At 38.7% G+C, this 15,510-nt stretch overlaps 1 protein-coding gene across 1 annotated transcript in view; it reads left to right on the top strand.

The window, feature by feature from the left end:
• ADAMTSL3 (ADAMTS like 3) overlaps positions 1-15,510 on the top strand; it is a 526,198-nt gene that overhangs the window by 307,959 nt on the left and 202,729 nt on the right. The window contains 1 exon segment of the mRNA XM_079912635.1: positions 13,955-14,081. Within this exon segment, the coding sequence (XP_079768761.1) occupies positions 13,955-14,081 (127 nt within the window).

Here is a 15,510-nt window from a genome sequence, read left to right as displayed (position 1 = left end):
CGACCAGTCTCAGTAATCTTTTTCTTCTGCACTTTTGTTCACGCAGATGAAATATTGTCTTTGATCATTTTAATGTAAAATTTTTTTTAGGGAGTGTTACTCACCTGTAGCTTATGTTTTACTTATTTAAAATAGTGTAAATTTTGCCCCTGTAGAATCAAAAGATTGCAATATATGACTTGTGGTTTTTCTAGATCAGTGGTTCTCCAACTTGAAAGTGCATCGGAATCACATGAAGGACTTGTTAAAACACAGTGTTCTGGGCCCCAATGACAGAGTGTCTGATCCAGTCGGTCTGGGGTAGGGCCTGAAAATGTGCATTTCTAACAAGTTCCCAGGAGATGCTGATGTTCCTGGCCCAGGGGCCCCACTTTGAGAATCACTGCTTTGGAAGGCTAATATTGATAGGTTCTCTGACCTTTCTTATTAAAACTAATTCATTGTTTTGGGTCTTTGGGAGCAATGACTTATATATTAATTAATTAGCATGAATGTGTTCCAGCAGACTTTTTCAGAGTGGACTTTGGAGAGCTACAGTGAGTGTGTCTGAGGTATAATCCCCCACGGCTTGTAATGGGTCTGAGGATTCAGGGAACTATGACGGGTTGCTGAGACAGTATGGGGATAGTAGGGAAAGGATAGGATTCCACCCCATTCCTTTGATCACTGGAAAAAAAATTGTAAACATAATGAATGCCTGGTATTCCATCTACCCTATTATGTTCATAACAAAAATGGTAGTAACAGTAGCAAATGAACCTAACCATCTACTAAGTGTCAGACACTGCCGGGCATCTCTGACTTCATATGCTTAGATGAACCGTGGTCTTGTTCCTCAGACTAGTTTCTCCTTCCTACATCTTTTCATCTAGAAAGCGGCTTCCAGTTGCTCACCACAAAACCCTGGAGTCATTCTTGATTCTTCTCTTTCAATCCACACATCTAATCCATTGTCAAGTCCTGTCAGTTCTACCTCCAAAGCCTCTTTTGAATCCACCATTTCTGTCTCCACTGATTTCCTTCCTAGTCTAAGCCCCGCATTAGCTCTGACCTAAACTACAGTAGCCTCCTGTCCTGATCTCCCAGCTTCCAACACTGTCCCCATTTGATTCATTCTCCACACAGCAGCCAGACTGATTGTCTTAAAGCCTAAATTAGAGTTTTTAACTCCTCCCACCAATATCCCTAAATGGCTTGTCATTGCATTGATGATGACATCCAGGATCCTTGCTTACCTTTCCAGGCTCTTCCTGAACTCTTCTCTCCCCTTCCCCACCTTTTTAAAAAAGGACTTAAAACTTTTTAGGTTCAGAGCAAAACTGAGTGGAAGGTACTGATGTTTCCCATATACCCCCTGCCCGCACACATGCAGAGCCTCCACCATTTTCAACGCTCCCCCACCAGAGTGGTACCTTTATTACAAATGATGAACCTACATTGCTGCACCATAGTCACCCGAAGTCCATAGTTTCCATTAGGGTCCACTCTTGGAGTTGGATATTCCATGGGTTTGGACAAAAGTATAATGACATGTATCTGTCATTGGGGTATCATACAGAGTATGTTCACTCCCCTAAAAATCCTCTGTGCTCTGCCTACTCATCCCTCCCACTCTTAACCCCTGGTAACCACTGATCATTTAACTTCCTCCATAGTTTTGTCTTTTCCAGAATGTCATATAGTTGGAATCATACAGTGTAGGATTTTCACATTGGCTTCTTTCACTTAGTAATATGCATCTAAATTTTCTCTCTGTCTTTTTATCACTTGATAGCTCATTTCTTTTTAGTGCTGATTAATATTCCATTGTCAGGATGTGCCACGTTTTATTTATTCATTAACCTACTGAAAGACATCTTGGTTGCTTCCAAGTTTCGGCAATTATGAATAAAGCTGCTATAAACATCATGTGCAGGTTTTTGTATGGACGCAACTTTTCAGTACATTTGGGTAAATACCAAGGAGTGTGATTGCTGCATCATGGTAAGAGTATGTTTATTTTTGTAAAAGAGTCTCAAACTGTCTTCCAAAGTGACTGCATTTTGCACTCCTACCAGCAATGAGTAAGAGTACTGTCATTCCACATCACCTCCAGCATCTGATGGTGTCATTGTTCCAGATTTTGGTCATTTTAATACGTGTGTAGGGGTATCATATTGTTGTTTTAATTTGCAATTCCCTAATGACATGTAATGTTGAGCATCTTTTCACATGCTTATTTATCACCTATATATCTTCTTTGATGTGGTGTCTGTTCAGGTCTTTTGCCCATTTTTTAATTGGGTTGCTTATTTTCTTACTGTTTAGAGTGATTTATATATTTTGGATAACCGTCCTTTATCAGATGTGTCTTTTGCAAATATTGTCTCCCAGTGTGACTCGTCTTCTTGTTCTCTTGACAGTGTCTTTTACAGACCAGAGGCTTTTGATTTGATTTGATTTTCATTTAGTTTTTTAAGATTTTTTTTTGATGTGGACCACTTTTAAAGTCTTTATTGAATTTGTTACAGTATTACTTCTGTTTCACGTTTGGGTTTTTTGGCTGCGAGGCGTGTGAGGTCTTAGCTCCCCAAACCCGTGGGGATCGAACCCGCACCCCCTGCATTGGAAGGCGAAGTCTTAACCACTGGACCACCAGGGAAGTCCTGAGGCTTTTGATTTTAATGAAGTCCAGCTTATCAGTAATTTCTTCCAGTGATCATGCTTTTGGTGTTATAGCTAAAAAGTCATCACCATAGCCAAGGTCACCTAGGTTTTCTTCTAGGTTACCTTCTAGGAGTTTTATAGTTTTGTGTTTTACATTTAGGTCTGTGATCCATTTTGAGCTAGTTTTTGTGAAGGATGTAAGTCTGTGTCTAGATTCATTTTTTTGCATGTGGATGTGCAGTTGTTCTAGCACCATTCATTGAAGAGACTATTTTTCCCATTGTATTGCCTTTGCTCCTTTGTCAAAGATCATTTGATTGTATTCATGTCAGTTGATTTCTGTGCTCTCTATTCCGTTCCATTGACCTTTTTGTCTACTCTTTTTCCAATACCATACCATCTTGATTACTTTGGCTTTATTCATAAGCCTTGAAGTTGGGCAGTGTTAGTCCTCTGACACTGTTCTTCTCCTTCAGTATTGTGTTGACTGTTCTGGGTCTTTTCCCTCTTTATGTAAACTTTAGAATCAGTTTGTTAATATCCACAAAATAACTTTGTGGAATCAAGTTGGAAAGAGCTAACATCTTGATAATATTGAATCTTCCTATCCACAAGAAAGGAATATCTCTCCATTTATTTAGTTCTTCTCAATGTTTTCCACCTGCTGGATCTATCCTCTTTCTGATAGAGGGGTGTTGAAGTCTCCAACTATAATAGTGGATTCATCTACTTTTCCTTGCAGTTCTGTAGGTTTTTGCCTCGTGTGTTTTGGCATTCCATTGTTAGGCATATGCACATTAAGAATGTTATGTTTTCTTGGAGTATTGACACCTTTATCATTACATAAATGCCCTTGATAACTCCCCTTGCTCTGAAGTCTGCTCTGTCTGAAATTAATATACCTACCCCTGCTTTATTTTTATTAATGTTAGCATACTGTGTCTTTCTCCATCCCTTTACTTTTAATTTATAGATGCTTTTATATTTAAAGTGGGTTTCCTCAGACAACAGATAGTTGGATCTTGTTTTGTGATCTACTATGACATTCTCTGTCTTTTTAATTGGTACATTTAGACTCACTGCCATACCCCAGTACCCTGACAATGTCTGGCCCCATCAAAGGTCCTCACTTAAAAACTGGTTGAATAAATGAGTCTTATCTACTCGCAGATGCAGAGGCTTTTCATAACTCTTGGTCGTTCTTTCATTTCTCTCTCAGCCTCCAATCCTGAATTTTCTAGTTCAAGCTTGATACCCATTCTGGGAGATTCCGCAAATCCCTCCAATACACCGTCGGAATTCCTCCAATCCCCACCCCTTCTCAAATGAACTAGTATTGTTCTTCCCAGATCCACTGGTTATTCTTACTGCTATTTCTATTCATTTCTGCTTATGACACCACAATTCTCAGTGTTACCTTCCTGAATTCATATTGTAGTCACCGAGTGTATTTGCTTGCATGTCCTCTATCCCGGTACCTCTGTCAAATCTCTCACATTTTACTCTTCTTTCCTCTCTCACTTTCACCTTTCTACCCCAAGACTAAACTAGTCAGTCTCCCTTGGTAGCCTAACCAGTCTCTCTTCCTTTCTTTCCTACTCTTAAACCATCTTATTTGATGTTTGCTGTTGCTTAATCTTCCCTAAGGTCAGAGTTTACTACTTCATTTTTCTATCTCATATGCTGTCAATGGTTTCCCTTTGTAACCACCAGTTAACTTTTGAGCTCTTCCACTAAATGATAATAATAGCTATTATTTGTCAGTGGAATTATGCTTTTTTGTTTTACAAGTTTTTTGACAATGAGTGTGTATTGCTTTTATAATGAAAAATAATTGTTACCGACAAACAGTTTAATCTGGGCTAAGGAAGAGCAATGTGATCAAGGTAATGTTTTGACACCGAGGTTTTGAAAAGTTGAGTAGAAGTTACATATATCAAGATGATGAAGAGAATCCCAAGCACAAGGAATAGCGCTGGTGAAGAGATGTGATAGTAGGTGTGTTTAAACATCTTTGACTCATTCTGTAGAGCTGAGGTGAAAAGTACCTGTGGGATAATGCTTGAAATTGAGGCAACAGATGTAGGTGGAAACCAATCATGAACTTATTCTGATAGTTGTAAGAGGAGAGGAAACATTGAAGAATTTTATAAGAAATAGCTGAGTTGGGATTGTTTTTAGAAAGATCACTCAAGTGGCAATGTGGCAGATTATTTGGGGAAGACAGGGTTGGAGCAGATAATAATAGGTCAAGTTGGGATAACAAGGGCTTAAAGTAAGGTGGAGGTAGGGTGACTGAAGAAGGGGAGACAAATTCTACAGATTAAAGAAGCAGATCTTTTAGGGCTGGATGTTTGATTGGATGTGGGAAAAAAAGAGAGAGAGAAGTTGAGAATGATGTCTGGATTTCTGACATAATAACTAAGTAGATGATGAAGCCCTTCACCAAGACAGAAAATACTGAGTGAGGACCAAGTATGTGGGGAGAAGATGATGAGCCTGCTGTACCTGTGGATATCCAAGTTGATGCATGAATCTAGAGCTTAGGAGAGAATTCTAGATGGGGAATATAGATCTGGGGTTCGTCCCATGGTTAAAGCTAATGTATGTCCTTAGGGACTGAGTGAGAAGGGCAGATTCCCAAGGACAGAGTTCTGGCCCCATCATTTCAGGGGCAAGCACTGGAAGAGGTACACATGATGGAGACTACACAAAACAGTCTTCTGTTTAATAGAAAACTGGGAAAAAACAAGATATGGGTGGGTGAGTGTTTAAGAAGGAAGTTCGCAGTGCCAAATACTTCAGAGAAGTCAAGAGGGAAAAGAACTGAAATATGCCTGCTTCATTTCGACCAAACAGAGATCATTGGTGACCTCAGCTTAAGCAGTCTCAGTGACATGGTTGGAGTGAACACTGCCTGGTGCAGGATGTAGTAGTTTCCTGTGACTGCTTACTGTCTCTGAGCCTTGGTCTCTTCAGTCTGTATAAAGGAGATGTTACTCTCCTTATAGGCCCTATTTTAAATTTGTTCTTTCATTAATCAACTATACTCCAATATAAAATAAAAAGTTAAAAAAAAAAGAAATGGTATGGATATTGACTCTTTATCTTATGAGGTGTGGAGGTCTCAAGAACCTGTTACATTGATAATTACAGAATTGCCTGGAAAAATAAAAAGTATTCTCAAATAAGAAGGATAATCTGAATGGATGAAAAGATACCCATAGAGTACAGTTCATCATCCTTATTACCAAACTGTTGATGGTCTAATATTGCCCAGTTTTGCTGAACATGTAAACCCAGCTCATCACTGAGACACTGTCTTGCGGCCTTTCCTTTAAGGCTCTCAATGCAGCAGGAAGGGTCTGAGGACAAGAGAGGCAGACATGAACTAAAGGTACCACTGGAAAGAAAGTAATTTTTTTTGAATCATGCTGAAAACTCACGTGTAGCCTGTAAACCATTAAACAAAGTTATGATAAATACAGACACAAAAATCCTCAACAAAATACTAGCAAACTAGAATCCAACAACACATTAAAAGGATCATACATCATGATCAAGTGGAATTTATCCCAGGGATGCAAGGATTCTTCAATATACACAAATCAATCAGTGTGATACACCATATTAACAAACTGAAGAATAAAAACCAAACAATCATCTCAGTAGATGCAGAAAAAGCTTTTGACAAACTTCAACACCCATTTATGATAAAAACTCTCCAGAAAGGGGGCATAGAGGGAACCTACCTCGACATAATAAAGGCCATATACAACACACCCACAGCAAACATCATTCTCAATGGTGAAAAACTGAAACCATGGCTTCCCTGGTGGTGCAGTGGTTGAGAGTCCGCCTGCCGATGCAGGGGATGCGGGTTCGTGCCCCGGTCTGGGAAGATCCCACATGCCGCGGAGCGGCTGGGCCCATGAGCCATGGCCGCGGAGCCTGCGCATCTGGAGCCTGTGCTCCGCAACGGGAGAGGTCACAACAGTGAGAGGCCTGCGTACCGCAAAAAAAAAACAAACAAAAAAAAACCTGAAACCATTTCCTCTAAGATCAGGAACAAGACAAGGATGTCCACTCTAGCCACTCTCATTCAACATAGTTTTAGAAGTCCTAGCCATGGCGATCACAGAAGAAAAAGAAATAAAAGGAATGGAAATTGGAAAAGAAGAAGTAAAACAGTCACTGTTTGCAGATGACATGATATTATACATAGAAAATCCTAAAGTTTCCACCAGAAAACTACTAGAACTAATCAATGAATTTGGTAAAGTTGCAGGATACAAAATTAATGCACAGAAATCTCTTGCATTCCTAAACACTAATGATGAAAAATATGCAAGAGAAATTAAGGAAACAATCCCATTTGCCATTGCAATAAAAGAATAAAATACCTAGAAATAAACCTACCTAAGAAGGCAAAAGACCTGTACTCAGAAAACTATAAGACACTGATGAAAGAAATCAAAGTTGACACAAACAGATGGAAAGATATACCATGTTCTTGGATTGGAAGAATCAATATTGTGAAAATGAGTATACTGCCCAAAGCAATGTACAGGTTCAATCCCTGTCAAATTACCAACGGCACTTTTCACAGAACTAGAACAAAAAATCTTAAAATTTGTATGGAGACACAGAAGATCCCGAACAGCCAAAGCAGTCTTGAGGAAAAAAAAAAAAAAAAAGGAGCTGGGAGAATCAGGCTCCCTGACTTCAGACTATACTACAAAGCTACAGTAATCAAGACAGTATGGTACTGGTACAAAAACAGAAAGATAGATCAATGGAACAGGATAGAAAGCCCAGAGATAAACCCACCCACATACGGTCAACTAATCTATGACAAAGGAGGCAAGAATGTACAATGCAGAAAAGACAGTCTGTTCAATAAGTGGTGATGAGTAAATTGGACAGCTACATGTAAAAGAATGAAATTAGAATTCTCCCTAACACCATACACAAAAATAAACTCAAAATGGATTAAAGGCCTAAATGTAAGACTGGACACTATAAAACTTAGAAGAAAACATTGGAAGAACACTCTATGACATAAATCACAGCAAGATCTTTTTTGGTCCACCTCCTAGAGTAATGGAAATAAAAACAAAAATAAATAAATGGGACCTAATGAAACTTCAAAGCTTTTGTACAGCAAAGGAAACCATAAAAAAGATGAAAAGACAACCCTCAGACTGGGAGAAAATATTTGCAAACAAAGCAACTGACAAAGGATTAATCTCCAAAATATACAAACAGCTTATGCAGCTCATATCAGAAAAACAAACAACCCAATCAAAAAATGGGCGGAAGACCTCAATAGATATTTCTCCAAAGAAGACATACAGATGGCCAAGAGGCACCTGAAAAGATGCTCAACATCACTAATTATTAGAGAAATGCAAATCAAAACTACAGTGAAGTATCACCTCACCCCAGTCAGAAAGGCCATCATCAAATAATCTACAAACAATAAATGCTGGAGAGGGTGTGGAGAAAAGGGAACTCTCTTGCACTGTTGGTGGGAATGTAAATTGATACAGCCACTACGGAGAACAGTATGGAGGTTCCTTAAAAAACTAAAAGTAGAATTATCATATGACCCAGCAATCCCACTACTGGGCAAATACCCAGAGAAAACCATAATTCAAAAAGGCACATGCTCCCCAATGTTCATTGCAGCACTATTTACAATAGCCAGGTCATGGAAGCAACCTAAAGGCCCACTGACAGCCGAATGATGTGGTACATATATACAATGTGGTACATATATACAATGGAATATTATGCACCCATAAACAGGAACAAAATTGGGTCATTTGTAGAGACGTGGATGGACCTAGAGACTGTCATACAGAGTGAAGTAAGTCAGAAAGAGAAAAACAAATATCGTATATTAAGGCATATATGTGGAATCTAGAAAAATGGTACAGATGAACCTGTTTGCAAGGCAGAAACAGAGACACAGATATAGAGAACAAATATATGGACACCAAGGGGGGAAATGGGGGTGGGATGAATTGGGAGTTTGGGATTGACATATATACACTAATATGTATAAAATAAATAACTAATGAGAATGAGCTGTATAGCACAGGGAACTCTACTTCACTTCGCTGTATAGTAGAAACTAACCCAACATTGTAAAGCAACTACACCCCAACTGAAAAAAAATAATGTATTGAGCAAACAAAAAAAAAAAAAAAAAAAAAGAAAGAGTTGATTTTGCTATTAAGGACAAATGTAAATAGATGGTTTTATAGTGTTTTTTTAATTTATAAGGCAGCATGAAAATAAGTACAACTAGTTTATGTGATACATTTAAAAAACATTAACGTTCATTAAAAAAAAACAAATTCGTTCTTTCATGAACAATATTTCAGGAGCCCAGCAGAACCACTGTCACCAGGAGCCCTGTAGGCTATACTGGTTCTCTTTCCCTGGTTTCTCCTTGTGGGCACTGACCAGAGCTCCCTCTTATTTGTCTGAAGTGCATAGTTTGCTCCAGTAGTTTCCAGGGTTTGAAGGGGATTGCAGGATAAAGTTGGTTTTCAGTGCCGAATTAGTTCCTTTAAAATATGTGCTTCCTATCATGTTTCTGTTGAGTCTCATGAGTAAGTGGATTCTTTGGGCAGTCATAGGTGATACCTCTCTGAAAGCTGAGTGATCTTCTGGCAAAGGCTCTTCAGGTCAAAAGAATTGCATGCCCTTCTTCAAAAGTGACTCAGACGCTTCTAAGTTGAATTCAGTATCTTTCCTTCCACAGGACAATGTTCACATAAATTCCCTTTCCCATACAATGTGGCTGTGGCTGTCCACAGCCATTAGGATGGGAGAAAGTAAACTGTGTGATTCTCTCTGATTGCCTTAGGATCAGTGAACTGAGCCCTGATGTTCACTTGACAGAGACTACAAATAATCTTTGCAAGTGTGTTTACAGTTTGCTCATTTACATGACCCTGTCACTGTGCTCCTGGGAAGAACCTACTGTGACTCTGAGCACAGCAGACAGCATGAGACAACTATACACACTGAATGAAATTTGCTTCTGCTTTGGAGGTCTGATTTTTATCAGAAACAGGACCTGGTTGGAACCAGATCTGCAGAACAAGTCTGATTTATCATTCACATTTATTGAATTCCTTGACAACTGTGTGAATGAAGAAATCACTTTGTATTTCTAGTAAAAAGAATAGCATCTAACACTTACTGGGTGCTTACAAGGTGTCAGGCATTGTCTAAGCACTTTACTGTGTTAGCTCATCGTACACTATGAAGCTGGGATAGTCATTATCCCCACTCTGTCTATAAGGAAACTGGAATTTGAAGAGGCTAAGTCATTTGCCCGGACGGCACAGCTAGAAAATGGTAGAGCTGGAATTTGAACCCAGGAAACCGAATTCCAAAATGTTTTCTTAGCCATGGCGCTATACTGATGATATTTGTACATTTTGTATTGCTACAAATATAGCCAAATTTTCTAACTGGAAGTAAGATGTGATTCTAGTAGACAGCAGTCAGCACGATAGGTGAGTGATGCTTAGACGGTTTAGTATAGAGGCTGAAACTCAAATATCTACCCTCCACTCTGGAAGAAAACTGCTCAAGTCTAGTCATAGTGAGTGATGAGGGCTGTCATGAGCTGGAGAATACATATCTGCTCATTAATATGCTCAAGGGGGCAACCGTGTATAAACATGTCAGAGTTTTCATTTGTCAACAGGAGCCAGAAATCTGGATTTTAATGTGAAATGGCCAGTTTCAAGCAACCCTTTGATGTTAATGGCCCTGCTCTATCCATTAATAGTTAAATAGTACTCTAGTATAATACAGGCTAGGTTTTTCCTTCAGTAACCAACAACCCCTAAAGCTCTGTGGCTTCAAACAATTAAAGGTGACTTTTAGCTCACGCTACTTGGCCAACGTGGGTCAGCAGGAGTCTTTGCTCTTGAACGTCTCAGAGACCCAGACTGAGGGAGGCTTTATTGGAACACGTTTTGCATAATAATTACAGCAGTGAGAAGGGGAATGTGTGACTCACACACTGACCCTTGAAGCTTCTTACAGAAGTGACATAGACACTTAGACTCATATTTCATTGGCTAAAGGCAGTCAATGACTACACTTAATTTCTAAGGGGGTGGGGAAGTGCAGTCCTCCATGGGCTGGAGAAGCTAAATATTTATGAATATTCCTAATGATTACCATAGCTCCATATCCTCTGATTTTTCAGGCAGGAATGTTAGAATTTTTTGTAAGGTAGAATCCAGTTTTCAGAGATCTCAAGCAGAAGTTGACTCAAAAAATTCTTTGCTTCTTGAAGGATTATATTTGACTGAGCTGGAAAATTCATGTTTTGCTTCATATGGAGTAACGACCCTTATTTAAACACTGACTTCTATGAGCTGATTAAGAAATCATATGCCAGTACTATGAAATAATCCTTAGCTGAAGTGATGATTTATAGATGTGTATTTATTCCCCAAAGCACTGCTCATATATCTTAAATTTTTGTTTATATTATCCCCTATCTTGTATAACTTGTCTCATTAACTACACCATAGAATATAAATCTTGTCTTACTAATTTATACTCTGTAGTGCCTGGCTCTATAGAAATTGGTTGTATATGGATGTTAATAAATTTTATTGCTATGTTTATCGATTAGTGGTTTTTAAATCATTACAACTAGAGATCTTGACTTCAGGAAAAGTCACAGAAGTTGAAAATACTTGAGGCAATTCTTAGAAAGTTGCTCAGTGTTCATTATGATGTGAAGTGAGAGTGAAAATTCGGTAGTCCCTCAAATTCAAGGGCAGTTCTGGCTTATACCCTATGAATCACAAGGCAACGAGACCTTCTTTTCAGATATTATTTTTCTGTGATGTTTTCACATGCTTATTTTTGGCTGTAATATTTGGATGAACTCTAGCTTTAAAAATTATGAAATAAATGTCAGTGCTCAGGGGGGTATTCGATTGCCCAGGGTCTTGCAAGTCTCTAAACACTCTTCAAAACAAACCCATCCTAGCTCCTAAACCCACACCCTTCCTGGATGACCAGATAAAGGGTGATTCTCATTCTTATGAAATGCAAAGTGCTCAGGGACACAGATGTGTGAGGACAGAGCTTGGCCGAGGAACAGTGTTTCTATAATTTGATGGTAGAATTACTACCCCTTGAGAAAGTTGCATGAACACAAGTTACTCACTGATTGAATCTCAACCACGCAAGTGTGTTTCCAAAATCAATCACTCTTAAGTTATTCCACATGTACTTGTAAATATTAACATAATGGCCTATGTACCTGGGTTCATTGTTGTCCATCTGCTGATACTAAAGGTGAGGAAGGTATAGCATAGTGTTAGGATTCTGCTGTCAGATGAACTGGGTTTTAAAACAATACACTAGCTGTGTAATGTAGGAAAGTCATATAACCTCAGTGACCCTCGGATGCCTTATTTGTAAAATAGAGATAGAAGGTATCAGAAGGTTGCTATGAAGATTAAATGAAATAATGTGTATAACATACTTGGAATAATGCCAGGTACGTGGTAAGCATTCAATAAAAATCAGCTATTATTATGAATATTTTACTATTATCTTTATAAAAATCATATAATCAGGATGAAAGGGTCTCAAAGGATTCAGCTGCTCATCAAATAATTTAATCCCCTCTCCAATTTTCCTGCCAAAAAGTCTCCTACCTAGCCCATGGTTGAATATTTATTGTTGGATAACTCTGACTTTAAAAACTTTCTCATATTGAACTAAACTATGCCTAAACCTGTAGCTTTCACCGTTTGAAAATACACAGAACAAATGTAAACCCTTTCTTCATGACAGCCCTTTGTGAATTTGAAAATATCTCTAATCATAGGCTTTTCCTTAAACTTCCTTGGAACTTTTCCTACCTCTCCCTGAAACTTTCATTTGATCTTTTTCCTTCCCTTCAGCACCAGCATTTTGGAAAGAATAGTCTATAGATGTGGTTCCAACTTCGTCCTGTTTTATATTCTCTTCAACACCTTGGATACAAAATCTGATCCAGCAGTTCTCCAAACCAAAGCATAGGGGCTCAACCCAGCAGTCAAAACAAAATGAAAAACAGAGAGAGATTAAAGGGGCTCTCTTTTGATGAGCCCTTTGAGTATTCTAATCACTGTACTAAGAGTTTCACATATATTTTCTCATTTCATTCTTAGTAGACCCTACGTGGAGTATGTATTATTGTCCCTATTTTACTCTTGAGGAAAATGAGTCTCCTAGAGTTTCAGTTGTTCAACATCCTGCAGCTTGAAAGGGGTGGTAGGACAGGGCAGGTTTTGTAAGTGGGCTGTTTGCCTCTGAGGTCTCTGCACTTACACACCAGGCATATAAATACAAATAAAGTTGAATGTGTATGCAGAGGTAGAGATAAACTAGCTCATCAGTTAATATTATTGGGCGCACATCATGTAAAAGACATATTTGTAAAATAAAAAGAAACATAAGACATAGCCCTTTTTCTCATACAAGGAAGCTCACAGTCTAGCAAATACACACACACATCTCACAAAAGCAGTAATTCACAAGAGACTGAAGGATATCAGTATAAGCATATTCTATGAGATAGCTCTCTCATTAATTCCTTCCTTATATTTTAAAAATTGTTTATAAAAGTTTTTATAAAGATTGTATATATACACACACACACATATATCTATAATGACATACAGGTAGAGATAGGTATAGGTATAGATAATGATAAACAGAAGGAAATGCAAAGATACAAATACAGAATATAGAGAGATATGGATATATCGTCAGTATTAAGATACAGGTATAGATTGAGATTAAAAACAGAAAAAAAAATTAAAACTATGGACCAGAAGGATATACATCAACTTCAGAATAGTGGTCATTTGGGGGAAGAAATGAGAGAATAGGACTAGGGTAGGGATAGAAAGAGAGGGAAGGGGTGGGGAAAGAGGAGAGAGGAAATATCTGTAATGTTCCATTCATTTTATGTACATAAAATATCTGAATAAAATTATAAATAAAACAGTAAGAGTGGGAGTGTCAAGGGACAGTCTCAAGTCTTTTTTAATTCTTTGGCCTTTGGAGAAGAATCATATAAATGACAGGGTACTGTCAAGCTTTATATATTATATCTTTTAAAAAGTATATCCTCATAAAAGAGAGCCAACTCACACATTTAAGAAGGATAACACCATAAATACGGTTTCTGACATACAGAAGGTCTCACATCCCCGTATCTCTACCCGCTCCTGACCGCCGTGCTTCTGTCTGTCTGCAGGCAGTGGGCTGCGACCGACAACTGGGGAGCAACGCCAAGGAAGACAACTGTGGCGTCTGTGCTGGTGACGGCGCCACCTGCAGGCTGGTGCGGGGACAATCAAAGTCACACGTTTCTCCTGAAAAAAGTAGGTTTTAAACCCGATACGATGTTACCATAAAACGTGCTTTAGACCGTCTGATACTAGAATAACATTTTCCCAACGCTAAGCTTTTTCGTTGGAAAGAACTTTTGACCCGTGTTCTAAAAGACAAATTTCTTCCAAAAAGGGTAGTATATCAAATTTTTATTCCCATTACCTCTTTTTTTAAGATTTTTTTTGATATGGACCATTTTTAAAGTCTTCATTGACTTTGTTACAGTATTGCTTCTGTTTTATGTTTCGGTCTTTTGGCCAGGAGGCATGTGAGATCTTAGCTCCCTCACCAGGGATCGAACCCACACCTCCTGCATTGGAAGGCGAAGTCTTAACTACTGGACTGCCAGGGAAGTCCCTATTCCAGTTACCTCTTCTAAGACTACCTGTTTCTTTGAACATATGCCAATACAGAGTATAACTATTTTTTTTTAATTTGCTGATTTTTAAGGTAAACTGAGTCATTGTTTTTTTTGCCCCCTTCTGATTGCTAACAAGGTAGAAAATACCATCATGCATGTTTTGCCCATTTATACTTCTTCAGGTTTCAATTAGCTGCTGAAGTCATTTACTCTTTTTCCTATTTGGATGGTGATCTTTTCCTCACTTGTATCATGAATATATACTATTTGTTTGTCTGTTGTACCTATTTCTAATGTTCTCTCTTTGTCATTTGACTTTCAGTATTGTTTGTGTTTGTAGAATCAGTAGTTTCTAAGTTCTACATATTCAGACTTTTCCATCTTTTAAGTTCAATAATATCTGCTTTAAATTGTTTTTAAAAAATTTGGGGGTCAGTCAACTTTTTCTGTAAAGGGTCAGAGAGTAAATATTTTAGGGCTTTTCAGCCCGTATGGTTTCTGTCTCAACTACTCAACACTGTGCTGTTGCCAGGCAAAAGCAGCCACAGACAACCCGTGAACCAATGGGCACAGCTGTGTTCCAATAAAACTTTATTTACAAAAACTAGCCTGCAGGCTGAATTTGACCCTCAGGTTGTAGTTTGCTGACCCTTGCCTTAAAGGGAAAAAATTATACATGTGCGCCTTCTGCCAGTGCTTTCTTGTGTGTGTTCCTACTTTTAGTTTTTTATAAATTTATAAATTTATTTATTTATTTTTGGCTGTGTTGGGTCTTTGTTGCTGCGCACGGGCTTTCTCTAGTTGTGGTGAGCAGGGGCTACTCTTCGTTGTGGTGCGCGGGCTTTTCATTATGATGGCTTCTCTTGTTGAGGAGCACGGACTCTAGGTGCATGGGCTTCAGTAGTTGTGGCTCGCGGATTCTAGAGCGCGGGCTCAGTAGTTGTGGTGCACGGACTTAGTTGCTCCGCTGCGTGTGGGTTCTTCCCAGACCAGAGATCTGACCCGTGTCCCCTGCATTGGTAGGTGGATTCTTAACCACTGCGCCACAAGGGAAGTCC

Source organism: Stenella coeruleoalba (assembly GCF_951394435.1).
Source record: "Stenella coeruleoalba genome assembly, chromosome: 2".
NCBI lineage: Eukaryota > Metazoa > Chordata > Mammalia > Artiodactyla > Delphinidae > Stenella > Stenella coeruleoalba.
Note: the sequence above shows the minus strand (reverse complement) of the source record. Positions and strands in the feature narration are given on the sequence as shown.